The sequence below is a fragment of the Phocoena phocoena genome, chromosome 10 (assembly GCF_963924675.1).
Source record: "Phocoena phocoena chromosome 10, mPhoPho1.1, whole genome shotgun sequence".
In the NCBI taxonomy this organism is placed as follows: domain Eukaryota; kingdom Metazoa; phylum Chordata; class Mammalia; order Artiodactyla; family Phocoenidae; genus Phocoena; species Phocoena phocoena.
Genome location: NC_089228.1, coordinates 81751832 through 81777263, shown reverse-complemented (window position 1 = coordinate 81777263; position 25432 = coordinate 81751832). Strand labels below are relative to the sequence as shown.

General features: G+C 56.6%; 1 protein-coding gene across 1 annotated transcript in view; it reads right to left on the bottom strand.

The window, feature by feature from the left end:
• TNXB (tenascin XB) overlaps positions 1-22442 on the bottom strand; it is a 52796-nt gene extending 30354 nt beyond the window's left edge. Inside the window, 12 exon segments of the mRNA XM_065884671.1 lie at positions 891-1196; positions 4375-4695; positions 5086-5418; positions 7011-7316; positions 7670-7960; positions 9572-9865; positions 10852-11220; positions 13926-14189; positions 14373-14529; positions 19328-19443; positions 19926-21665; positions 22043-22442. Coding sequence (XP_065740743.1) covers positions 891-1196; positions 4375-4695; positions 5086-5418; positions 7011-7316; positions 7670-7960; positions 9572-9865; positions 10852-11220; positions 13926-14189; positions 14373-14529; positions 19328-19443; positions 19926-21665; positions 22043-22442 — 4897 coding nt within the window.
• Between the last annotated feature and the right edge of the window lie 2990 nt (positions 22443-25432).

Genomic DNA, 25432 nt, shown 5'->3' with positions numbered 1-25432 from the left:
GTGGTGGTGGTGGTGGGATGAACTGGGAGATTGGGATTGACATGTATACACTAATATGTATAAATTGGATAACTAATAAGAACCTGCTGTATAAAAAGATAAAATAAAATTCAAAAATTAAAAAAAATACTCTTTACACTCATCACTGCTTCTAAATGTGGGTAGGTTATTAAATATGCCACTAAGTCTTGCTATTTAATGAACCAATGATGAAGTTCCTGTATTACTGAATCATAAATTCGAGTTTTAAAATATTTTTGATAATTGGATAATCAGTAGAATTGGTTACCTTTGTAATCCTATGTGTTTTACTTTATGGATTTTAAGACATTGCTCTGAAAGGGGTTCACTGGTCTCACCAGACACCATAGCACAAAACTGGTGGCAACCTGTGCCCAGGAAGCATGAGGGGTGGGAGAGGCTGGGAGCCACGAGCAAGGGCCGCTTCCCTGAGGGAGCGAGATTCTGCCTTGGCCAGAAGGGAACACAGCTCAGACCAGGGGGCTGAGGGCCCCTGAGAAGAGATTCAAGGGATGTGTGTTCTTTAACCCCAATGAAAAAGGGCAGCAGGGGGAGGTGGTAGCTGGGTCCAAGTCACAGCAGGGTTGTAAAGAGAGGGAAGGAAACAGCTGTGGACAGTCAGAGAGACAGCGTTTGGCTAGACTCAGGTCAGATGGGAGGAAGACAATCCTGCCTGGGGGAGTAGACAGAGTGGAGGTGGAGACTGGAGGGTAGGGAAGGTTCCAGCTCAGGAGAGAAGCCAAGGGCTCAGGTAATAGACTGGGGAGGACCTGCAGGGGCCACTGAGGCAGGACCTGAGAGAGAGGCTAGGGGAGGGGGTGGCCCCGGGTAACCAGGGATGGGAACTACCTTTACCCACGCTCACTCACCAGTCATGGCTACCACAGAGAGGGGGCCCACGCGCTGTCCACCATGTAGCCCGTAGAAGTTCATCTTGTATTTGCGTGCAGGCTCCAGGCCGGGGACAGTGGCCTCTCGCTGGTCTGCGGCCACAGGCACTGCCTGGGGCTGCCCATCCCTGTCCTTGTACTGGACCACGAAGGAGTCAAACTGGCCCTCAGGGACTGTCCATGCAAGGCCCACGGAGCTTGGGGTCACATCTGTCACTGTCAGCTCCCCGAGGCGTGGCTTCCGGGGGCGCTCGGTGGCTGTGGGAGTCTCTTCTGGTTGTGGAGCTGAGACAGAGATGGTGGGAGGCTGTTAGGAAAAGCCCCTCTTCCCCTTGTAGTAATTATGTGTGTTGTTTTTGTGGTGCCCACCGGGTGGTTCTGATGTAAGACTACACTGATTGGCGACATCTGTCTGGCCAACAACCCTTCACTAAATCCCTGCCAGAATCCGGGGCTGTGCTTGCGGGGAGGGGTGTCAGCCACCACTGAGATCCTGGGAAAGTGGCTGAAGTTCCATCTGTGCATCTCTGGCTCCAAAGACCTCCCATCCAGACCTCCCTGCTGACCCCCAGACTTGTGTTTGCTCAGCATCTTCCTTGGGTGCCTAACTGATGTCTCAAACTCAACAAGTCCAAAACCGAGCTCAGGGGCTGCTGCCACACCTGCTCCCTCCCCAGCTTTCCCACCTCAGCAAAACCACAGCTTCATTCGCCCAGTCATCCCTGAGTCCTCTCTTCCACCCCTCGGCCGGCCTGCGAGGAAATCCTGTCCGCATTACCCTCAGAAGCTGACCCCCTTCCCCCTCCCCAGCTCCACCACCACCATCTCTAAGCACACGTGCTCTTACTGGACTATAGCACAGTCTCCTAAATCCCCTCCCTCCTCCACCCTCATCGCCTTTGCTCTGTTCCCCACTGTTAACACATTAGTCAGAGTCTGTTCCTGCAATGGCTTCCATCTCACTCAGAGAAAAAACCAGGTCCTTACAATGACCTCCAAGGCCCCACCTGTTTATCTCTCACATCACCCTCCCCATTCCAAAACATTCCTCACTGGTCCACAGACATTCAGGCACCTTCCCTCTGCTCCGGATGCTCTTCCCCAGAGGCCTGCGTGGCTTGTCCTCTCCCTCCTGCAGGTCCTTTTCTCAGGGAGGCCCTTTCCTGCCTGCTTCCCGCCCACTCACCATCTCACCTACTGGGCTTTGCTTTTCTCCCCAGCTCTTGTCACTGTCACATACGGTCTCACTGACATATTTGTGCAATTTGGTGCCTGTCTCCCTCTGACAGAATGTGAGCTCTCAGCAGGAGCTTTGCCTTGTTCGCTGCTGTGTCCCCAGCACTGGCACCCAGTGGGTGCTCCACAAATGTTTGTTAAATGAATGAATGGTCTGCACGTCTGGAAAAGGCCGAGCTCAGGACCTGCTGGTCCCCACTGCCCCAGAATGAGCTGAGTCTGGGAAGCCCTGCTCATTAGTGACCAGCCTGGAAGGTGGTCCCAAGAGGCAACTGGCAGAGGGGTAGCTGGGTGAGTGGGCTTCCCAAGAGCTTGTTTCTCTGGCTCCTGTGGGAGGACAAGACTAGGCTCTGTACTGATAAAACCTGCTTTAAAAACAGGCTGGGGGCTCCCTGGTTGCGCAGTGGTTGAGAGTCCGCCTGCCCATGCAGGGGACACGGGTTCGTGACCCGGTCTGGGAGGATCCCACATGCCGCGGAGCAGCTGGGCCTGTGAGCCATGGCTGCTGGGCCTGCGCGTCTGGAGCCTATGCTCCGCTGCGGGAGAGGCCACAATGGTGAGAGGCCCGCGTACCACAAAAACAAACAAACAAAAAAACAGACTGGCATGGGACTTCCCTGGTGGTCCAGTGGTTAGGGCTCCACGCTTCCACTGTAGGGGGCACGGGTTCAATCCCTGGCCGGGGAACTAAGATCCCACCAGCCGTGTGGTGTGGCCAGGCTGGAGATGAGGCCTCAGGAGGATAGCAATAAGTCTGAGTGGGGAGGGCGGGGATGCAGGCAGCTGAAGGCGGGCCAGAACAACCATCACGTACTAAGCTTCTCCCAGGTACAGGTGCCAGGCCACGCGTGCGTTGTGTTTCATTTCATTTGCCTTCTAGCTCTGCTGGTTCCTTTAGCATCCGTTTCCTGCGTCTCTGTACTTCTTTCCGTGAGAGAGAGAAACTGTCCCTCACCATCAAGCCTTATCATTGGTGGTTTGGCTTAACTGGGAAAGGTGGAATGATAGCTACCCATGAGTACCGCAGGCCCTATGCTGCATTTGGCATAATCCTTTCCCAAGTTAGCCATGTTTCTAAAGCTGCATGCTAGTTCTTCTCCTAGCAACGGTTCACCACGCGCTGTGTGCCAGGGACCGGCCCTGGGTCAGCTCAGCGGGCTCCAGCTGCCTATTACCTTCCTGCTCGGATGATGAGCGCCATCGCACAGCTAAGAACTGAGAAGCCAGGAGTGGGAACTCAGTTTCTCTGATTCCAAGATTCGGTTTTCCTCTACTGCACCGCCTCAGTCAGTGCCCGACACTGTCCATCCTTACCCAGGGACCAGTGTGGCTGTCCCGGACAGATGGATGGACTGAGGGTGGCTCCAGGAAAAACCTCGGCCACATTTTCTGGGCCTGGCATGAGCCTCCATCCTGCTACTTCAGGCCTGCAGGACAGTACCTCAGGGAGGAGTTCCCCTCTCCCTACTCTCTGTGCTGACTAAAGAAAGAAAAGAAATCGGGAGTGGAAGCTTCTGGAAACTAAGCCAACCAAGTCCCTTTGAGAAGTACAGAAACCATGCTCTGGAAACCTGTTTCTCTGCTTTTTAAAATCTTCCCCTTTATATTAAAGAGATGCCCCTTGCTGGGGCCAAGCTGGGCAGATTAGCAGGAGGGCCCCAGAGGCCTGTCTGTGATCTGGCCCCTCACGCTGGGGCTCTGGAGAGTAGGTGCCCAGGCTGGTCCTCTGTGGTGGCTGAGTGGCCCTGTACCCAGGTGGAAGGGACATTCTTCCTTGCTATAACCACTCACTGGATGAGCAGTAAAGAAAGTTTCCAGCTGCACTGGTGCAGAGGGCAATGTCTCATGGACATTCTGAATATCTAAGCTGAACCAGCCAAAGGGGACAGAGCAGACCCCAGGCTAAGGACAAATGTAGTAACCATAGCAGCAAACATTGCCAGCATGTTTACTTGGTGCCAGACCCTTTCTTAGGTCTGTTAACTCATTTAATCTCACAACGGTTCTGTGAGGTAGGTGTCACTATCCCCATTTTACAGCTGAGGAAACAGGCACAGAAAGTTAAAGACTTGCTCAAAGTCGCGCAGCTGGTTGTAGCCCAGTCCCCCGTGAGCTGTTCTTTCTAGGTCTTCCCCAGGCAGGTGGGGAAGGCAAGGGAGGGCAATGCCACAGGGAGGCTGGGGGCCACTGGTGGGAGGAAAACAAACAAGCCCCCAGCCTCACTCACCGGTCACGCCCACGGTGGACACAGGGCCCACACGCCGCCCCCCGTGCAGGCCGTACAGGTGCATCTTGTACTTGCGCCCGGGCTCCAGGCCCCCAGCGGTCACCTCACTCTCCTCGCCCCCGACACGCACCACCTGGGGCCCGTCCCTGCCCTTGTACTGGACGGTGAAGGAGTCGAAGTGGCCCTGGGGGACGGTCCAGGAGAGGCTCAGCGAGTCCGGGGAGGATCCTGTCACCGTCAGCTCCCCCAGGAGGGGCTCCTCGGGGGCCTCCGAGGCCTCTGTGCTGGGTTCTGTGGAGCTGGGGGTGTCTTCCTCTGTAGCTGAGAAGGAGAGACACAGAGAGGGTGAGGCAGGGTCCCAGATGATGTCCTTGGGTCTCCCCCCAAGGCTTGGCCCCAGCTCCGGGCCCTGAAGTCAGTTCAGAGAAGCCCGTCCTTGGGGCTGGGTGGTCCTGCTTAGCTGACATCTCATAAACATGCCTGGAGCCTCCAGGGTCAGCTGTGGGGGACCAGGGCAGCCACCAGCATGGCTCACAGAGGCCCTTCTCTGCCCAGGGGGACACACTGGTCCTCAGGGAGCCTGGAGGAGGCACACAGGGCACCATGGCTCAGCCTCGAGTAGAGGGGCTTCCTGCACCCCACTCACCCATCACCTGAGAGAGGGTGATCCTCCCACGAGGTCCCACCCTGGGGCTTCCACCATCCACTCACTTGTCACCGCGATGACAGAGACGGGGCCCACGCGCTGGCTGTCATGGAAGCCGTACAGGTTCATCTTGTACTTGTGGTCTGGCTCCAGGCCCGAGATGGTGACCCCGTCCTGGTGCCCAGGCACCCGCATCACCTTGGGCTGCCCATCCCTGTCTCTGTACTGGACGGTGAAAGAGTCGAAGTGGCCCTGGGGGACGGTCCAGGAGAGGCTCAGCGAGTCCGGGGAGGATCCTATCACCGTCAGCTCCCCCAGGAGGGGCTCCTCGGGGGGCTCTGGTGCCTCTGTGCTGGGCTCTGTGGGGCTGGGGGTCTCATCCACGCCTTCCTGCGGGGCTGAGAGAAGAGATTAGACTTTACAGGTGATGTGCTTTGTGGTGATGTTAATCGTGACAATAAAGTACATTTGGCAAATATACTCTTCAAGCTGTCAGCTTAGGGGTTCCTGTAGCCTTTGTATTAGCCATTCAGTAACTCATCAAAGGAGACAGGGCTGAGACAGGCCCCTAAACCTCGTCAGTGCTGGACGACTGCACCGTGGGGGTAGGCGGCCACCTCTCACATCTGAGAAAGGAGACGAGATGGGAAGAGAGGGAACTCTGAGGGATGCTTCTCTGCTGTGTTCATGGACAGTGCTGACCACAGGAGAGCGAGGGGGCAGTAAGGCTTCTTCCCACTGTGTTCCTCCCTTTCAGCTCCACTGACCAGGACAGGAAATGGGATGTGCTCCGCTAAGGCTTCCCAGGGCAACCCTGCCTCTCCCTCCACTTCAGACAAGAGCGGGAGCGGGGCGTGGGCGGGGGAGATGTTGCGGATGGCGCTGGGGGCTGTGGAGGGCCGTGCTCTTCCCCGGCCTGGGCTAGAGTCACAGCCCCGAGGCATCTGCCCACCGTCTGCAGCAGCTAGGTCTTTGCTGAGGCTCCATGGGGCGGGGAGACTGGCACAGGGAAGCCAGCCCTTCTGTGACTCACTCCACGGTCCACGGGGGACTGCTAAGGAGACAGGAGATTGAGGAGGCAGCAGGCAAGAATGATAACCCAGGCAAGGATGGGGAAGGTGGGGAGGTGAGGAGAGAAAAAGGATCCTGGGAAGCGAGAGGGTCAGGGAGAAATAGTAGCTCACTCTTCAATGGCAGTTTCGATGTGCCAGGCACTGTTCTAGGTGCCATATGTATATTAACTCATTTAATTCTAACAGCTCTGTGAAGCTGTTACCATTATCATCCCCATTTAACAGATGAGAAAGCTGAGGCCCAGAGAGGTTCAGTAACTTGCACAAGATCCCAGAGCTAGGATTAAAATCCAGGCAGTTGGCTCTAGAGCCCATGCTCCCAACCGCGATGCTACACAGCCATGGAAATGGTGCTGGATGGGGGAGGCTGGGCTCATGGAGGAATGCAGGGCAGGGGGGCTGAAAGTGAGCCCTTTGCCCTGCTCCAAGCTGGCTGGGAGTCAGGGAGTCAGGGGGCTGGGAGGAGGCTGGGGAAACATGGAGCTCATGTCCCCTGGATTTGCCAGCTCTGAACAGAGCAGCTATGGCGGGAGGGTGTGGGCAGCAGGCAACAGAAGCTCAGAAATGACCACAACCTGAGCCAGGGGAAGAAGGCCAGCAAAGACCGCGGGGAAAGAACACAGGGGCTGAGGACATCCACGGGGAGGACAGCCTGGGACGAAGGGGTGATTCCCAGTGTTCAGAATGTGGGAAATGGGGTCTGTTCTTGGAGATGGAGAAGCAGGGCCAAGAAAGTTTGGTCAGGGGCTGGCGGCTGGATGCAAAGTCCTGGGATGTCGGGAAGTAGACTGTGAAGGTTTGGCAGAACTGGAGCCGAGAAAGAGAAGGTGGAGGGAAGTGTGAAGGATCCCGGGTCAGGTCCTGCTCACAGGGCTGGGGGTTGGCCAGGGAGGGAGCCCCGTGCAGCCCTGACTCACCTGTGGTGGCCACCACGGACACAGGCCCCACGCGCTGCCTGCCATGAAGCCCGTAGAGGTTCATCTTATACTTCCGGTCAGACTCCAGGCCGGGAACGGTGACCTCATTCTCATGCCCCCTGATGGGCACTGCCTGGGCCCGCCCCTGCGCATCCTTGTACTGGACCATGAAGGAGTCAAAAGCGCCCTGGGCCACCGTCCAGGACAGGCGCAGGGAGTCTGGGGCGCTGCCAGTCACTGTCAGCTCCCCCAGCAGGGGCTGCTCGGGGGACTCTGGGTGGCGGGGCTCCTCTCTCTTCTCCGGGGCTGTAAATAAGAGGATCCAAGCAGGGCTGAGTTGGCAGAACCCCAGGATTGGGGCCTGGGGTTTGGACAGGTTGTCACACCTGTGGGAGTCTCTACGCAATTAGCACGAGTGATGAACTCTGAGAAATCTGACGCAACCAGGGTATGACACACCTTCTGGGCCTTGGGGAGCAGCTGAACAGGATGAAAGGGTCCCAGCAGTGCGGGGGAGGCTGGCTGGCCCTGAGCCCAAAAGCCGGGCCAGGATTCGGAGTCAGCCATCTCGCTGGGAGGCCCCAGCTGGTTCCTGGCTGGGGGCAAGCATGCGGGAGACTGGGAGGGGTCCCATGGGGGCTTAGGTGGCCGCTACTCACCAGTGGTGCCATCGGCCGTGAGGGGGCCATGCCGCTTCTTGTTGGCAATCCCAAACAGAGTGAATCTGTACTTGTGGTCAGGGTCCAGCGGGGAGACAATGACCGAGCGCTCGGGGGCTTCCACGGGCACCACCTGGGGCCGTCCATCCCTGTCCCTGTACTGGACCACGAAGGAGTCAAACTGGCCCTCAGGGACAGTCCAGGAGAGGTGCAGCGAATCTGGGGTGGGATCTGTCACCCACAGCTTTCCCAGGCGAGGTGGAGTCACTGAGCTGGAATCCGTCTGAGGCACTAGAAAGAGCAGGTAGAGGGAAGGGAGGGACACAGGTCAAAGGATAAGAAGGAACCCATCTCCCACCTGGGGATGCCGTGTGAGGTTGTACAGGCTGTTCACTACACAAAAGGTGCATGGTGGAGGGAGCACTGAGGGGCTGAAATCCAGCCAGTGCTCTGCTTGCCAACCCTGGCAAAGGGCTATGCCCACCTGGAAGAAGGGGTGCTTTCTTTGATGGGGCACAAAAGCACCGTATGGACTAGTGTGGCCCTGACTCGTTCTGCAGCCTGGAAAGGGCTTCAGAGAGAAGGGAGCCCAGCCAGCCCCTTCCACATCTCCACGGCCAGGGAAGTCTGCCAGGACAGCCTCTACCGTTTCCAGGCCTCACAACTAGCTGCTTTCTTCTCCAAGAGAGGGAAGCTTGGTCCTTGGCGCATTCTTACGTGGGAGAGCCCCCCACACCTGCGCTCTGGGCCCCACTTCCTCCTTTCCTACCCTCCCTCCCTGGGCTGTGCCATGTGCATTTACACAAGCTCCTCCACTCAGCTACGTCACCCTCCAGCCTCCACCCTCCCTCTCTGCTCTCTAGTCCCAGCCCAAATTCCAGAAGGAGACGTCTATACTGCTTGTAGTCATGTCCTCACCTACCTCACCCTCTCAACCCAGCTCCACCCTCCACCAGCCGCTCTCACCAGGGTGAGTGGTGACCTCGCCATTGCTAAGTTCTGTGGACACTCTGTAGCCTTGAATCACTCTTACGGAATCTGACATGTCTGACTGCGCCCTTCATTTTGGCATCCCTCTCCCCAGTTCACCCTGCAGGCACCCCTTCCTCTGCTCTTGCCCTGAGTGTTAGCCATCTCCAGGGTGCCAGTGGCCATGTCTCTTCTCCCTGCCCCCCGGCTTCTGCCTGTTGGGATACCCACACCCCCTCTTCAGGCCTTTCCTCTGCTCTCCAGGCCCATGAGGGCAGCAGGATGACCCTGTGGCCCCATCGCTTTCTGCTTGAGTGACCTTGCCCTCTCTGCGCCTCAGTTCTCCTCATCTGCGAAAGGAGCATGCCTCACAGGGCTGCTTATGACACACTTAGAACATCTTGAACACATTTGACACTTAACGAATGCTCGAAAGATGTTTAACTAAGTGTCCCCCGCTGCACTGCTCCTCACGTCTGTTGCCCCTCGCCTCAGGGAATAGGACTGCCTTCTCCGGCTATCCTCTGCAGTAGCCTCAGTGTTATTTGTAAGAGAAAAATTGAATTATGTCACTCTCTCACGTAAGGCCCTTTCGCGGCCCCCTAGGGTCCTCAGATGAGGTCCAAGTGACTCAGTCGGACACATGAGATCAGTGAGATCAGTGCCCTCAGCTGCCAGGTGCCCTGCCCCTCGCCCAGAGGAAAGAGGCTTTGATTCTCTTACAGGGCCACACTCTCTCCTGCCTCACTCTCCCTCTGTTTGCTCTACCCTCCTCAACCTCCCTGCCTGACCACCACAATTTTCCCTTCAGGATTCATCTCCGGCACCACCTTCTCCAGGGAGCCTTCCTGGACTTGCTGAAGCACTGGGCAGACCCCCTTCAGGACTGTGCAGAGGGCAGAGGCAGGGGTGTGTGTGACCCCTCTCACTTACAGATCTTGGCTTCAGCCACCAGGGGGCCATGCCTCTTCTTGCCCACGAGCCCGTACAGGACGAATTTGTACTTGCGGCCGATGTCCAGGTTGGAGATGAGGGCTGAGCGCTGGGGTCCCTCTACAGGCACCACCTGGGGCCTGTCCCTGTCTTTGTATTGGATCACGAAGGAGTCAAACTCGCCCTCAGGGACTGTCCAGTGCAGAAGCAGGGAGTTGGAAGTCATGTCCGTCACCGTCAGCTTGCCCAGGCGTGGCGGGGCCAAGGGCTGCCCAGGCTTCTCCCCATCCCTGTCTGGGGTGTGGGGCAAAGCAAAGCACGTGGGCTCAAGCACTGCCTTGTCCCCAGGCTCCTTCCCTCTCCTCTGCCCACTGGCTCACTCCATCCTGGACAGCTCCCTTCCCAGAGGCCTCCATTCCCCGCTCTCTGTTCTCCGGGACCAGCTTTTCTAAGAAGGTGGGCATTTCTCCCAATTCTCTGCTCTGGAGTGAGAGCTTTGGCTCTGCCCTTGCGATAACTGCCTCCCCACTCACAAAGGTCCCAGTCCCTCTTCACACCAAGGTCTCTGGGGGAGCTTCAGGTCCCCTGTGGTTTTCCCTGAAAGTTCAGAACCTTGCCATTGCTGTTTCAGAGCAGTCTGAAGACGCCTTGGTCCACCTGAACTCCTCTCTCCCTTACTGCCCTCTCCCCAGTGGTGAGCTTGATCTGGAGTTGCAGGGAGAGCTGGCTAATGGGACCATGGGGTGCTGTCCACTGCAGGCTGGGCTCGCAGGGTGAGGGGCAGCGCCACTGTCCTAGCCTGTCCAGGGAGGGGATGGCAGGGGCTTGGGAGAAGGAAAAGGGAGGAGAGGGCTGAGGGTCAGGATCCTCAGGGCCAGACGCCTCCCCACACCCACCCTGAGAGACATAGTGGGCGGGCTGGGGCAGAGGAGTAACCAGGAAGTGGGGGCAGGGCGATTCTGCACAAAGAAAGCTGTAAGCGGAGAGCCAGGGGGCCAACAGCCTCTCTCCTTGAATCCTCATCCCATCCTTTGACTTTTGTCCTCTCATCTACTTTGCCTGGAGTACTCCCCTCCATGGCCCACCCTACCATTGTGCTAAGACCCCCTCCATCCCTCTTGCCTCTGAACCCTCAACTCCTTTTCTCTCCTTGTTTCTCCTACCACCCTGACCCAAACACCAGCCCTGCCCTTCAATCTCCACCCCACCTCTGAAATCCTAATGGCCCAGCCCCTCCCCCAACCTCAGGACATTGGTCTTGAGCAGAACCCAGGATGTACCCATAATGCCTTGGTAGATGAGAGGGGCAGAGGGCTCGCCCCCGGGGGGCACCCCACGAAGTGACAACTCATAGGGGGATCCAGGAGGGGGTGAGGGCACCAGAGCCTGACGGGCATCCCCTGGCAGTAGTTCCTCATGTGCCCCAGGCCCTTCGGGCACCCGTAGGCGCAGCTGGAAGTGGGCAAAGGTGTCAGGCTGGGCGGTCCAGGCCACGCGGAGGTGCCCTGTCTTGTCTCTGCCCAGCACCCTCAACTCTGCCAGCTCCTGGGGTCGCTGCTGCAGGACAGGGGCCTGAGCCCCTTGAGTCGTTGAAGGGCCTGAGGGCGGAGGCTCATCAGTGGCCCCCAGGAGGTCTGAGGGGGAGGACCCTGGGAAGAAGCAGGGGGAGGAAAACAGGAGAGCCGAGTATGAGAGTCAGAAAGGAAACCCTGGCCCCCAGGCTCTGCCCTCTAGCCTCTAAGAGCCTACAGACCCTCCCTTTTCTGCTCCTGGATCACCCCCTGGGTCACCTCATCGTCCCAAACGCGCACCACAGTCCTGCACAGACAGGCCCGCAGGTAATAAATAAAAGAAATAAAGTCTGCCATCCCTCGTCCCACAAGGCTCCTGTGACCTCCAGCCCCGACAGACCGCCATGTCCCTCCCCACAGGAACCCCTTCCCCACTGGGTGGTGGTCGTGACTTCCAATAGTGCTGCAGTGACAAGCCTGGAAGAAAGGAGGAGACGGTGGTGTTAGGGGAGGAGGGTACAGAGACAGTAGGTAGTGAGAAGAGAGGGAAGAGGGGATGGGGGGGTGGACATCCAGCTCAGGTGGCATCTGGGCCCTGTGGGGGAAGAAGAGGTCCAGAACCCTCCCCACGACAGCCACAGAGCGCCCCTTCCCCGAGCCAGGACGTCATTCCTGTGGGAGAGACAAGTGTGAAGTGAGCCAGGAGGTTGGAAAGGCAGTTCAAGAAGCAGTGGTTTCACCTCTCTCACACACATGCTGCCTGATGGCTTCAAGGCCACCTCCAAGCAGCTCCGATGTGTCCCTTTGAGGTTGGGGCCAAATTGTGGAAAATAGTAACCATGACCACAGTCTTCAGCCACTCTCACCACAGTGAGTCAGAGTGGGGAACCACTGGTTTCTCTCCCTACCCGACCCAAACTGCTCCAGACACTGCCCCTCCCACCAAATGCCCCTTCTGTTGCCTAGAACAGGATTCCTGGCAGAAGTGTCCTAGGAACCCAAGTGAAAATCAGTCCCAAAGAACAGGTCTCCTTGACCTTGGGTATCCACCAGGACCCTGAGGGTGGAGGTGGCGTCTAGGGACACGAGAAAGTGCGCTTTGTTGGGGGGGTTCTCTTGGAGCCTGGACCAGGTAGGGCTTGAAGACAGAGCGGGCGGTGGGGTGGCAGCCCGAGCAGTGAGGCAGCGGGAGGAACTCATGGATGCCGACTCCAGTGGCAGGTGAGACTGGGCAGGAGATGGGTGGTCCCGCGGCCCCACCCACACTACCTGTGGTTGTGATGAAGGCGTAGGACTTGGAGGTCTGCCCTGCCCGCACCCCGTGGACCTCCACGTGGTAGGTGGTGCCGGGCTTGAGATCTGGCAGGCTGACGGTGCGCGTGGTGCCCGGGACGGTCAGCTCCCCGCCGGGGCCCTCTGCGGGCGGCTGGGGCCGCCAGCGCAGCACCACTCGCTCGAAGTGGCCGCGGAGCCCGTCGAGGGACACGAGTAGTGCGCCGTCGGCAGAACTGCCCAGCACCTCGGGCTTGGGGTGGCGGGGAGCAGACCCCCGGTCGACGCCTTCGGGCGAGAGGCCGTAGGTGCCCTGGTTGGAGTCCCGCTTCCAGGTGCCCGAGTCGGGGCTGGAGGTGGGGTGGGGGCGACGGGCCGGGGGTGCGGGGGAGCTGGTGGGGATGGCCGCCGCCAGGCGACGCCGCTGCAAATATTCGTGGATGTGGCGCGCCACCGACGTGTAGGTCTGGTTGGCCCGCAGTGGGTAGCCGTGAGCCCGCAGGTGGCGCTCCAGGTCCTGCGCGGTGCCGCGGAAGCGGCCCAGCTCGGCCGTCAGGTTGCCCCACGCCCGCCGAGGGGGCTGGTGAAGGTTCGGCCCGGGCCGAGACTCCGCCTCCCCCTCCTCCGCCGGCCGCGAGGGCCGAGGGGGGACTGGTGGGCGCGGGGGCCGCGGGGCCGGGACCGGCCGGGGCCGGGGCCTGGGGGACGGGGCTGGGGCGTGCGCCTCCGGGTGACTGTAGTGGCCTGGTGCTGCCGGGGCGGAAAAAGGGGGAGGGGGAGAGCCGGTCAGTGGCAGCCCCCGACCAATCCCTGCACTCTTCCCCGTGGCAGTTCCTCCCACCGTCCCTCCCACCGTCCCTCCCACCGGAGCCAGAGGCCTCCTCCTGTGCCCCAGCCCCACCTGGAAAGAGAATCGAGAGAAAGGAGTTAGTGTCCCAGGATTCCCTCACCCCGTGCCCTCCAAGCCCGCCACTGTTGGTGCCCTAGAGAGAAGAAACCAGCGGGTGGGGCCCTGTGTCTGAAGGAGAGAAAGGGGCGTGGGAGGAGAGACTGCGAGCTACAGCGAGGTGGGCGTCCCTCTGTCACAGGAAAAGAAAAGAAAGATCCAGGCATCTGTTAAGAGACCGTGAGGGTTAGTGGAAAATTACTGCTGAGACCTAAGTCCCCCAATCCCCAATCCTAGAGTCAACAGGAGTGCTGAGCTCTAATCTGCCTAATTCCAATCTCTCCAAGATCTGACCACTGACTGAGCTCAAGGGCTGTCCCTGTGTCCAAGTTTGGATCAGAACCTCCCCCATCTGGGTGGGTCGGACAGCATCTCCTATTTACTGCTTCTCTCCATGAGGCAGCTCCTCCCAAACTCCAGCCCACAGCCTTCCTACAGCACTCCAAGCACCTGAGAACTCCATCTCCACAGAGCCCTTGGTGCACAGCAAGGCCCCCCAGCAGGTGCTTTGGGACTGCCACACACCCTGTCAGTGCGTTCAGAGCAGCCTGTGAGCCGGACATGTGGACTCCCTAGGAAGTGGCTGCTATGCTCAGAAACTTCCCTAACCCTTGGCCAGCCATACCTGTGTTGGCCCTGACAGAAGCCGGGTAGCTTACTGCCCGGCCCCGCTCGGCAGTGACGGTCACCACGTATTCTACGCCTGGCATGAGGCCGGTCAGCAGCGTCCCGTCTGCCTCAGAGGGCACTTCTAGCCGCACCCTCTGGTTGCCGGCACTGACGTAGGACACCACGAACTGGTCCACCTCGGCCTGGGGGCGCAGCCAGTTGAGCTCCAGCGTGGTTGGCGTCACAGCCACCACTCGGAGGTCCTGGGGGCCATCGATCACTAGCCAGGTCAGAGAGAGAAGGGATCAGGTGGGAGTCTGGATCTGCAGTCACCAGCTTTCCTTCTATGAGCCTTGCCCCCAGCCAATCCCTCCCCTCTGCCCTCTTGGAGGGCATATTCCCAGCCACCCCTCTCAAATCCAGATCTCCACCCAGGACCCCACCCCACAGCCCCAGCTCTCACTGGTGGTGATGGTCTTGGAGGCAGGAGGGCCCCAGCTAGTCCCTCGAAGGGCACGGACAGTGACCTGGTACTCCTGACCGGGGGCCAGTCCTCTCTGGTCATAGGCTGAGGCAGAGCTGGGCACCCGTGCTGTGAATGGGGGGCTCGGCCCCTCTGTCTGCGAGAGAGAAAGCACCAGGTGGATCAGGGCTGCCACTCTCACCCCTGCCGCTCAACCCCCCTTATCCTTTCTCCAGTTCCAGGCAGGGTCAACATGGGACTGTGTAGAACTTGGCCCTATACAGCTGGCGCGTGGGTGGTATCGGCAAACACACGTAGAACACCTACTCCATGCCACGTACTATTCAAGGCGATTTATAGATATGAACTCACTTAATCTGCTCAAGAATCTGATGAGGGAGGTCGTATTATTCCCAACGGACAGATGAGGAAACTGAGGTACAGAAGGATTAAGTGGCTTGCCCAAGGTCACCAACACCAAGAAAGTGGCAGGGATTTAAACCCAGGCAGTGTGACCTCAGAGTCCCCTCTCATGGGCACTACCTTTTTAGTCTGTTCATCAGCTGTCTGCCAGAATTCGGACACCTGCCAGGACTCTTCTTCTGGCTTTCCCCCCAGCAAACCTGACTCCCTGGGCTTGAGGAGGCTTCTCCTAAGCGCGTTCCTGTCATAACAGATGAAGTAGATGAGGGATGCCACTTCAAGTCTCACTTCCTCCTTCAAGCAGCTGCCCCAGCCTGAGCCTCCCCACAGACACCTGCCCCTGTGACCCACGTCACGACATTTCCTTTCAGGTACTTTTCTTGTATCCTCAGCAGGGTTGTAGGCCCCTCAAAAACAAGGCCCACCTGCTCAAAGTTCCACAAATATGTTCCCTGATTTTGTGCCTGGCATCATCTGGGCACTGGAGACATAAAGATAAAGGATATGATCCCTGTCCTCAGATAGCTCATGCCCTAGTAGCTAAATGTGTGGCCACGTCTTAAGTTTTATTAGATCCCTAACCCAAATCTCTATGTGTAGCACAGGCCTGTAAGAAAACAACCCTCCTTCAAGTATTCATGTAAAGTATTATGATTATTTGTGGTGACCCCATAGAAAATCTGCCAGCCCCTGCTCCAGGCAGGGTCTCCTGGAGTGCCAGCCACTGCGGAAACAGGAGGAATGGACATTTGTGAGTAGTCTAACAGCCCAGCATTTCGCTGGGCTGTCTATCTAGGACAGCTAATAAAGACGTTCTGTTCTGTTTAGCTATGTTGGCCGTTATGGGGACACCTCCGTTCAGCCAAGTAGGATTGGAAATTTCAAAAGGTACTCTCCTAAACCAAGAGAATTGTGGGAAAATCAGCATAGTAAATACCAAAGTATAAAACCAGATGAGAGTCCACGTAGAGCCTTCTGGGTTCAGGATGAAGTAAAGCTTTGTCAGAGTTCTCTTGGCTGAAAAGCTTTCCTGGGCACACAGGATCCCCATCCCTCTCCTACTCACTCTGCCCTAGGATACCCCATCCTGGGAGGCCTTGGACTGGTCTCAACTCAAGACCTGTGTGCTTCTCCTCCTTTCCAGAACTTATTCTCTGTCCCCTTATTCCCCCAACACACACACACACACACACACACACACACACACACACACGAATACACATACACACACACACGCACGCTTTGAGTACTCCCTGATGATGTCTGGTCCTTTCAGCAAGAGAAGCCCACCCCCAGAGTTCTCCTTCTCCCTTCAGACCACCTACATGAACCTTTTAAACGCTTTGTAGTCCCTCCTGAGACCCATTTGGGAACAGTCCCCTGAAAAGTCCCACTGTCAGTCTAAGCCACATCTCTCAGCACCACCTGTCTGGTCTGATGCAGGCTCTCTAGCCAGATGCTAGCAGCTGGTTCTGCCCCTTGGTGAGAGTTTTGGCTGCTTCACTGATGTCCTTGGCAAGATTCTAACTCTATTCTCAATATCAACCTCATGGCCCCAGGTGGGCGACTCCACTTTGGCTGGTCCCTGGAGCTTACCTCATCCTCACCCTGCTTTTCAGACCAGACCAAACAAATTTTCTCAGGCTGCAAGGGCCTGTGTCCCAATGAAAACGTGGCTTAGCCCCAGTTTCCAGGCTGCAGAATACACCCAGACAGGGAATACTTGAATGTCGTTCTGTTCGGGGGTTCACCTCCCTCAGTTTCTTCATGCTTTCTCTCACATTCATAGAAGACCTCGCCTTTTGCAAAATAGCAACATTTCTTAAGTTAGTGGTCCTTGGGCTTGGGGTGCACCAGAATCACCTGGAGGGCTTGTTACAACACAGGTTACTGGGCTCTGTCCCCTAGAGCTTCTGACTCAGTAGATCTGGGGGTGGAGTCTGACAATTAGCATGTCTAGTGCTCCAGGTGATGCTAATGCTGTAGGTCCAGGGAACACACTTTGAGAACCACTGAGTCAGAGGAACAATGCCACGTATGCAGGGAAAGGAGGAATGTTCCTCTTCTGTGTTCTGAAAATCATTCCAACAACTAGCCATGTCCCTTAGCCAGGGATAGTAGAGTTTGGGCTTTGAGAGAGAAGTGGTTCTAGAAAAGGGGAGGGGATAAGGTAGAGAGAGGCTTCTAGGAAGATGGCAGTGGCCAGAGGACAGCCAGCTACTGAATGTCCTCTGTGCCAACAGAAATGGATAGAGAGTGCTGGCTAAGGCAAGAGGCACAATTCTAGGGGCCAGCCACAAAAAGCATAGAAAGCATAGTCAGAGGGCCAGTAGCACAGGCTGATGTGGAGTCCAAGGGAGGAGTCTGGGGACCGATCTTACGGGAGCATCTTCCACACCCTGGCTCAGAGAGAACCCAGAATGTGACAGAGGCCCATACCCAGAGCAGAGCAGATGAGCTAAGAGCATGGCCAAGCTGGACCCCGGCCAGCTCAACACCAGCCTGGCCCCACGGAGAGGGAGAAAGCCTAGGGCTGCAGCGGGGAGGCTGCACCCCCTGAGAACACCAAGGATAAGTTCATATTTACTAAGAGTGGGAGATGATGCTGCCCTGTAAGCTCCTTCTATCTCAAGTGTTTATTTTACTTCTTCTTTCCCTGAAGTTCCTTAGAAAAGTTCTGTTTAAAAGTCCTACCCTCTCAAGATTAAAGCTATGCAAATAATATACACACAGAAGAGAGTGGGAGAAACCCTTTACAATGTTAACAGTGCTTGTTTTAGTGTGAAAGCCAACGGTTGTTTTTTTTCTCTAGTTGCCAAATTCTTGTCTTGTGATTACATTATTTTTATAACCGAAAATAATTTTTTTTTAAACAGAAGAAAAATCCAAGCTCTCTTGGTTGTACAGCAAAGTAGGGATTTCTGCCTCTGCTCCTACCAGGGGGTAAGGAGAGACAGAACACGGCAGGGCGCTGGGCTTGAGGGGATAATAAGAAGACTTAGAATGACTAGGCCAGTTGGGGTGGGGGTGACAGCCAGCACCTCTGAGCTGTCCCTTCTGTCCTAGAGGCTTCCTAGGTTTAGGCCCTGGGACTTATTTATTTTTCCAGAGTCCTGACTGGGTAGAGATGAGAATGACATGGCCTACCCACCAATGGCATTTGTGGGATGATGCGGGAAAACATTTGGACAGTAGAAATGTCAGATGATTTGAAACTAGGAGACCAAACACATCATAAAGGCCCAATCTGCATAAAGGGAAATCTCTAATGACAGGCCACGGTCTTTGTCCTTAGGGTGTCCCCAAATATTTTAAGAGTGAGTTGGAAGGAGACAGAGAAAGGAGGTTTTGCAATGCACCGATGACACGGAGGTAGGGGAACCAGCTCACAGACTCAAATAATTGCAACAGCCTAGACAGGTTGGCCCAAAGCAAAAATGAAACACTGAAGAGAGCCAAATGCAAAGGCTTATATTTAGGCTTAAAAAAAGAGTATGGGGCTTCCCTGGTGGCGCAGCGGTTGAGAGTCCGCCTGCCGATGCAGGGGACACGGGTTCGTGCCCTGGTCCAGGAAGATCCCACATGCCGCAGAGCGGCTGGGCCCATGAGCCATGGCCGCTGAGCCTGCGCGTCCGGAGCCTGTGCTCCGTCCGCAACGGGAGATGCCACAACAGTGAGAGGCCCGCGTACCGCAAAAAAAAAAAAAAAAATATGTAGTTGAATGTCTTCCTTTTTCCTTCTTTCTTTTCTTCCTTCTTTCTTTTTTCCTTGTTTATATTTTTTAAAGTTTCTACACTGAGCCTATATGACTTTTATCATTAAAAGTTACTTAAAAAAATCAAATGTGATCAAAATAACTGACAGTTTGTCATTTATGAACTGACCACAAGTTCATATATGTCAACTCTGAGAAAAGCGCCAGGGTAGCCAGAACGAACCGGGGGAACAACTGGGGTCCTCTTTGCTCCCACATTTTGATGGGGTGGGGCACATACAAAAAGCAGGAGGTATTAGAGGAGGAAAACCAAAAAGTGAAGGATTCAGAGAACAAAGCATTAAGAAAAGGGGAGAAGAAACCAGTGGATTTGGCCTGGAGGGAATGAAGGGTGACGTGATGGCTGATGTCTCCAAATACTTGAAAGCCTATGGTGTAAGACACAGGGAAAGAAAAATCGCGTTCTGACGGCTGGCGAAGGCCCAGCTAGGGCCAATGGATGGATGTTAGAATGGGGCAGATTTGGATCCAGCAATAACAGAAAGAACTGACTACAGTGATGAACAAAAGTGGAGTCGGCAGCCTCAGGAAGGCTGAGCTCAAGGTCACCAGAGATGTTCCAGCAGCAGTGGGCCAATGCTGCAAAGGCTTCTGCACCGGGTGTGGGGCAGAAGGCGCAGGCCTTTAGAACAGCTTCGGGAATCAGCCAGCTGGATGCAACCACTGGCTACCTGGGACTCCTGCTTGAGGTGAGCAGGAGGGAGCCCCCTCCCCGCAGTCCTGCCCACTCAGCCCCCTCTTGGAGCTTGGCTCTCACCGTGGGGATGAACTGAATTTCGTAGGCATCCACATTGCCAGGAGCCCGGGTCCACTCTGTCCGAACCATCGTCTCCTCCAGGAGGTGCATCCTCAGGCCCTCAACGGCTGGCACCTCTGTCCAGGAGAACAGGATATGAGAAGATGCTTAGCCCCAGGCACGCCAACCTCCACCGTCACAGGCCCCTCACAGGCCCCTCCTACTCAGGGCCGCTCTGAGAGATCCACCCAAGCTCTGACTCCTCTCTGGGGGTGGGGCAAAGCCGGCAGCGGCCAGAACAGACCTTGGGTCTCCTTTACTGCCGCCCATCTCCAGGAACACAAAATCTCCCTAAAAGCAACTAAAGGGGCCCCCAATCTGCTCATCAGAGATCTGAAGGCAGGTCCCGCCTGCAGGCGTGCCCCCACGGTTCTGCAGCCCCTGGTGGACAGTGGCTACCTGGCTCCTCTGACTGCCCCGCCCCCCACCCCAATATACGTCCCCCCCCCCCCCTTCACTCTTCCTCCAGTTCTCTGGGCTCCTAGGCCTCAGACTCAGGCTTTCCCACTGGCTCCAGTTTTCCAGTCCCTTTTCCCACTGGGAAAGGCTGCCCACTCACCTTCCCCGCAGTCCTCCCCTGCATAGCCATCTTGGCAGATGCAGCTACCCTCACGACACTCTCCCCGACCGCGGCAGTCCCCGGGGCACGTCTGGATGGCGCAGTCAGGGCCTCGGAAGCCCTCGACGCATACACACTGGCCTGCGCGGCACAGTTCCCGAGGCCCGCAGCCCCCGGGGCAGGCGCTGGCGGGAGGCCCTTCCTGCCCGCAGTCCTCGCCGCTATAGCCCGCGTGGCACACGCACACGCCCTGCACACAACGTCCCCGGCCCCGGCAGTCCGCCGGGCAGGTTCGGGTGGCGCAGTAGGGGCCGGTGTAACCAGAGTCGCACACGCAGCGCCCGTCCTCACAGCGGCCGCGCCGGTGACAGTTGGAGGGGCAGGTACGGAGGCTGCAGTCCTCGCCCGTGTAGCCCTCCCAACAGGCGCACACACCATCCTGGCACACGCCGCGCTGGCTGCAGTCGCGCGTGCACCGTCTCACGCCGCAGTCTTCACCCTCGTAGCCGTCGTCGCACACGCATCGCCCCTCCAGACACTGGCCGCGACCTTGGCAACCCCTGGGGCAGCTGCGCACGCCGCAGTCTTCGCCCTCGTAGCCCACGTCGCACAAGCACACGCCATCCTCGCAGCGGCCGCGACCACGGCAGTCCCCGGGACACCGTCGGCTCCCGCAGTCCTCGCCTGTGAAGCCCGGGTTACACACGCAGCGGCCGTCCACGCAGCGCCCGCGACAGTCTCCGGGGCAGGCGCGCGTGCCGCAGTCCCGGCCTGTGTACCCGGGCCAACACACGCAGCGGCCGCTCTCGCAACGACCCCGGCCGCGACAGTCCCCGGGACAGCTGCGCACACTGCAGTCCTCGCCGCTGTAGCCCGCGTTGCACACGCACACGCCGTTCTCGCAGCGCCCGTGGCCCCGACAGTCGCGCGGGCAAGCGCGGGCGCCGCAGTCGGGCCCCGAGTACCCAGGCCAGCACACGCAGCGGCCGTCCTCGCAGCGGCCCCTTTGGTTGCAGTCGCCCGGGCAGCTGCGCACTCCGCAATCGTCCCCGCTGTAGCCTGGGTCGCATATGCATTCGCCCTCCTCGCAGCGCCCTCGGCCCCGACAGTCGCGGGGGCAGGTCCGCGTGCTGCAGTCTTCGCCCGCGTACCCGGGCCAGCACACGCAGCGGCCGTCCACACAGCGCCCGCCCTCACCACAGTCCCACGGGCAGCTCCGAGAGCCGCAGTCCTCGCCAGCGTAGCCAGGGTCACAGACGCAGCGCCCGTCCTCGCAGCGCCCCTTCTGGCTGCAACCTCGGGGGCAGCTCCTCACCCCACAGTCCTCGCCAGTGTAGCCTGGGTTGCACACGCAGCGCCCGTTCTCGCAGCGTCCCCTCTGGCTGCAGCCCCGAGGGCAGGAGCGCAGGCTGCAGTCGGCCCCGGAGAAGCCCGCGCGGCACACGCACACGCCCTGCACGCAGCGCCCGCGGCCGTGGCAGTCCCCCGGGCAGGAGGGCCAGTTACAGCTGGGGCCGGTGTAGCCAGGGAAGCACACGCAGCGACCACGGACGCAGCGACCCTGATCATTACAGTCATCTGGGCAGGACCGGGAAGCTGAGGGGGGAGAGGAGGGGGTCGCCGCGGCATCCTTGGGGTCTGAGCAGGTGGGCCCACCCCAGCCTGGCTCGCAGGAGCAGGCACAGCGGCTCAGGTCAAACACGCCATGGAGACTGCAGAGGCTCCGCACGTCCGTCTGGCCTGGAGTAAGAGCAAGAGGTGGGCCTCAGTCTCTCTGCGGGAGTGGCTGACCCTGTATCGTGCTCCTCTGAGTCAGCTTCTCCAGCAGAGCCAGCCTCATTTCCTAAGGCCATCTTAGCTTCCAGCTGCAACTTGTCAGTATATGTGGCCTCCCAGTGCCCTAACATACGCTGGGGAGGAGAGGGCTGACATCTAGTCATGTGGCTCCTCTCTCAGAGTTGTTCCCAGGCCGCACTCACCGCCCCCAAGGTGGGGGCAGGCATGCCTTTTTCTAATTCATACCGAGGTCCTTTATAGACTAGCGATGCCCACCCAACCCTAACCCACTTCTCCACCTTCCTCTTTTTCTGTGCCCCTTCCTGGGATCATCCGCTCACCTGTGCCAGCCTGGGCAGCAGCAGGACAACATCCCCCAGTGCACTGTTCCTTGAGCCCCTTCACCAGCTCCTCCAGGATCTCCAGCCGGACCCTCAGGGCCTGCACCTCTGAAGCAGGGACGGGGGGCTCAGTGCCTGGGGGACAGCCACAGCTACCTGAATTGGGCAGGTTAATGCGGTGGGTGAATACCACTTGCTTCTCCCCTCCTTCCACGGTGTGCTCATAGAGCTGAGAAGAAGGGCCTCCCCCTCCTGGCTGTTGTGTGCGGCCTCCTGGCTGGGGAGGAGGCCGTGGGGCTGCGAGTGTCACATTGGACCGTGAAGAGAAAGGCCCTGCTCTGACTGTGCCCAGCAGCACCAGGAGGGCCAGGCTGGAGGTTAGGGAGCCTTGGGCTGGCATCATTCAGGAGGCTGCAGGGAGAGAGGGCACATATGAGAGCAGCTTCACAGAGAAGGAGACAAGATGAATGCCCTCCTTCCCCAACACACACACCCATAGTCCCACCACCCACAACTAATCTACCCAACTCACATGTTGGAAAATCCACGTTCAGCCGAACCCTAACGGATACCCTCCTTGGGCAGATCTGTCTCTACCTTGTTTTCTGATATCACTTGGTCACCCTGCTCCACCCCCTCCACCCACACTGGTCTGTTTTGCTTGTTCCACAGACACTACAAGATTACATTAGACTAAAGGGCCTTTGCACTATATGTCTCCTCTGTCTGGGACGTTCTTCACTGAGCTCTCGGAGGCTGTCTCCTTCTTGTTCAGATCTTAACTCACATGTCATTGAGCCCCAGAGGTCTTCCTTGATGCCCAGTTGGAGCAGTCTTTCATCACTCCCCAGCACAGGGTCCTCTGCTTACGTTCTTAAGGTACCTACTGCTGCCTGAATCAACTGTTTGTGTGGCTACTTGTTTATCTTTCTCCCACTGCTAGGATGGGAACTCCATACGAACAGGGACCTCATCTGTCCTGGCACTGCTGTACGCCTGTGCCTGGCACGCGGGGGCTATTCAACACATTTTTGTTGAATGGATCAGTGGATGAATATAAAAGACTAATCCTTCCACAAGCACCTGGGTCCCAGCTCCTATTGTCTTTCAGAAACCTTAAGGTGTAGATTATCCTCTCTGTCTTGTATTCAGCTCCTTACTCTCAACTAGATCCCTCCCATCAGCTTCCCATATGAGCTCAAAAAGCTCCTGTTTAAAACAAAAAAACAAAAAAAACCCTCTTCCTCAGGACTTACATTACCGAATATCAAATATCAAAACATTACAAAGGTGCAAGGATAGAGAGAACAGAATAGGGTCCAGAAACAGACCTACACATATGTGGTCACCTGATTAATGAAAAACGTACCACTGCAATTAAGAGGAGAATGAACTGTCTTTGTGATAAATGGTCCTGGGTCAAATGAAGATCCACATGGGGAAAAAAAGTCTATCTCTACCTTATGTCCACCTACAGAAATTAATTTAAAATGAATATATAGGGACTTCCCTGGTGGCACAGTGGTTAAGAATCTGCCTGCCAACGCAGGGAACACGAGTTTGAGCCCTGGTCCGGGAAGATCCCACGTGCCACGGAGCAACGAAGCCCGTGAGCCACAACTACTGAGCCCACACGCCACAACTACTGAAGCCTGTGCACCTAGAGCCCATGCTCCGCAACAAAGAGAAGCCAACGCAATGAGAAGCCCGCGCACCGCAATGAAGGGTAGCCCCCACTCACCGCAACTAGAGAAAGCCCACGCGCAGCAACGAAGACCCAACGCAGCCAAAATGAAAAAAAAAAAAAAGGATTTCTTAAAACCTAACCACAAAACTTAACCACAGAGGTCATCAAAAGACACCATTAAGAGAATAAGAAGGCAAGCTACGGAGTGGGAGAAAATAGGTGAGATATGTCAGAATATGAATATATATGTATATAAATTATATATGAAGGGGAGAGTAGGACACAGTTATTGAGAGTGAGAGAGAGGATTAAAATCTAAACTAAAGAATTCCTTCAAAACAAAGACAACAAACAAAAGGCAGGCCACCCAGTTTTTTGGTTTTTTTGCAGTACGCGGCCTCTCACTGTTGTGGCCTCTCCCGTTGCGGAGCACAGGCTCCGGACGCGCAGGCTCAGCGGCCATGGCTCACGGGCCCAGCCGCTCCGCGGCATGTGGGATCTTCCTGGACCGGAGCACGAACCCGTGTCCCCTGCATTGGCAGGCGGACTCTCAACCACTGCGCCACCAGGGAAGCCCAACCCGTTTTTTAAAGTGGCAAAAGAAACAGGCTCTCCAATAAAGAATATAGCCAAAGGGCCAATTAATATATAAACAATAAACATATGTATGTGTAGAACAAAACCAGTAATCAAGGAAAGGCAAATGAAAACGGCAACAGGATGCCATTAAATATCCACCAGCACGGCTAAAATTAAAGGGACTGTTGTTGCTCGATATTGGCAAGAATGTGAGGCTACTGGAACTCTCATTTATTGCAAGCAGGAGCAGATATTAGTGCAACCGGACTTCCCTGGTGGCACGGTGGTTAAGAATCTGCCTGCCAATTCAGGGGACATGGGTTCAAGTCCTGATCCGGGAAGATACCACATGCCGCGGAGCAACTGAGCCTGTGCTCTAGAGCCCGTGAGCCACAACTACGGAGCCCATGCGCCACAACTACTGAAGCCCACACACCTAGAGCCCATGCTCTGCAACAAGAGAAGCCACCACAATGAGAAGTCTGTGCCCCACAACGAAGAGTAGCCCCCACTCGCCACAACTAGAGAAAGCCTGCGCACAGCAATGAAGACCCAACGCAGCCATAAATAAATAAATAAATATTATTTAAAAAAAAAGAAAGAAAGAAATGAGTGCAACCACTTTGGAAAACCAGTAAGCAGTTTCTACTGAGGCATACAGCCTATAACTTAGCAATTCCACTTCTTGGTAAATATCCAACAGAAACGACTGCGTACATCCTCCAAAAGACATGTACAAGAATGTTCATGGGATTTTTTTCATATTAGCCCAAACTGGAAGCACCTCAGGTGTCCATTAACAGTAGAATGGATAAATAAATTGGGGCATAGTCATAAAATGGAATACTATACAAAAACACCCTCTTGGGACTTCCCTGGTGGTACAGTGGTTAGGACTCAGCGCTTTCACTGCTGGGCCCCAGGTTCAGTCCCTGGTCGAGGAAGATCTGCAAGGCACACGGTGAGGCCAAAACCAAAACAAAACAAATAAACAAACAAACAAAATGAAAAAACACCCTCTTGTTACATGCAACAACATGGACAAATTTCACACACATAACACTAAGCAAAAGAAACCATACACAAAAAAAGAACGTTGTGAATGATGCTATTTATATGAGGTT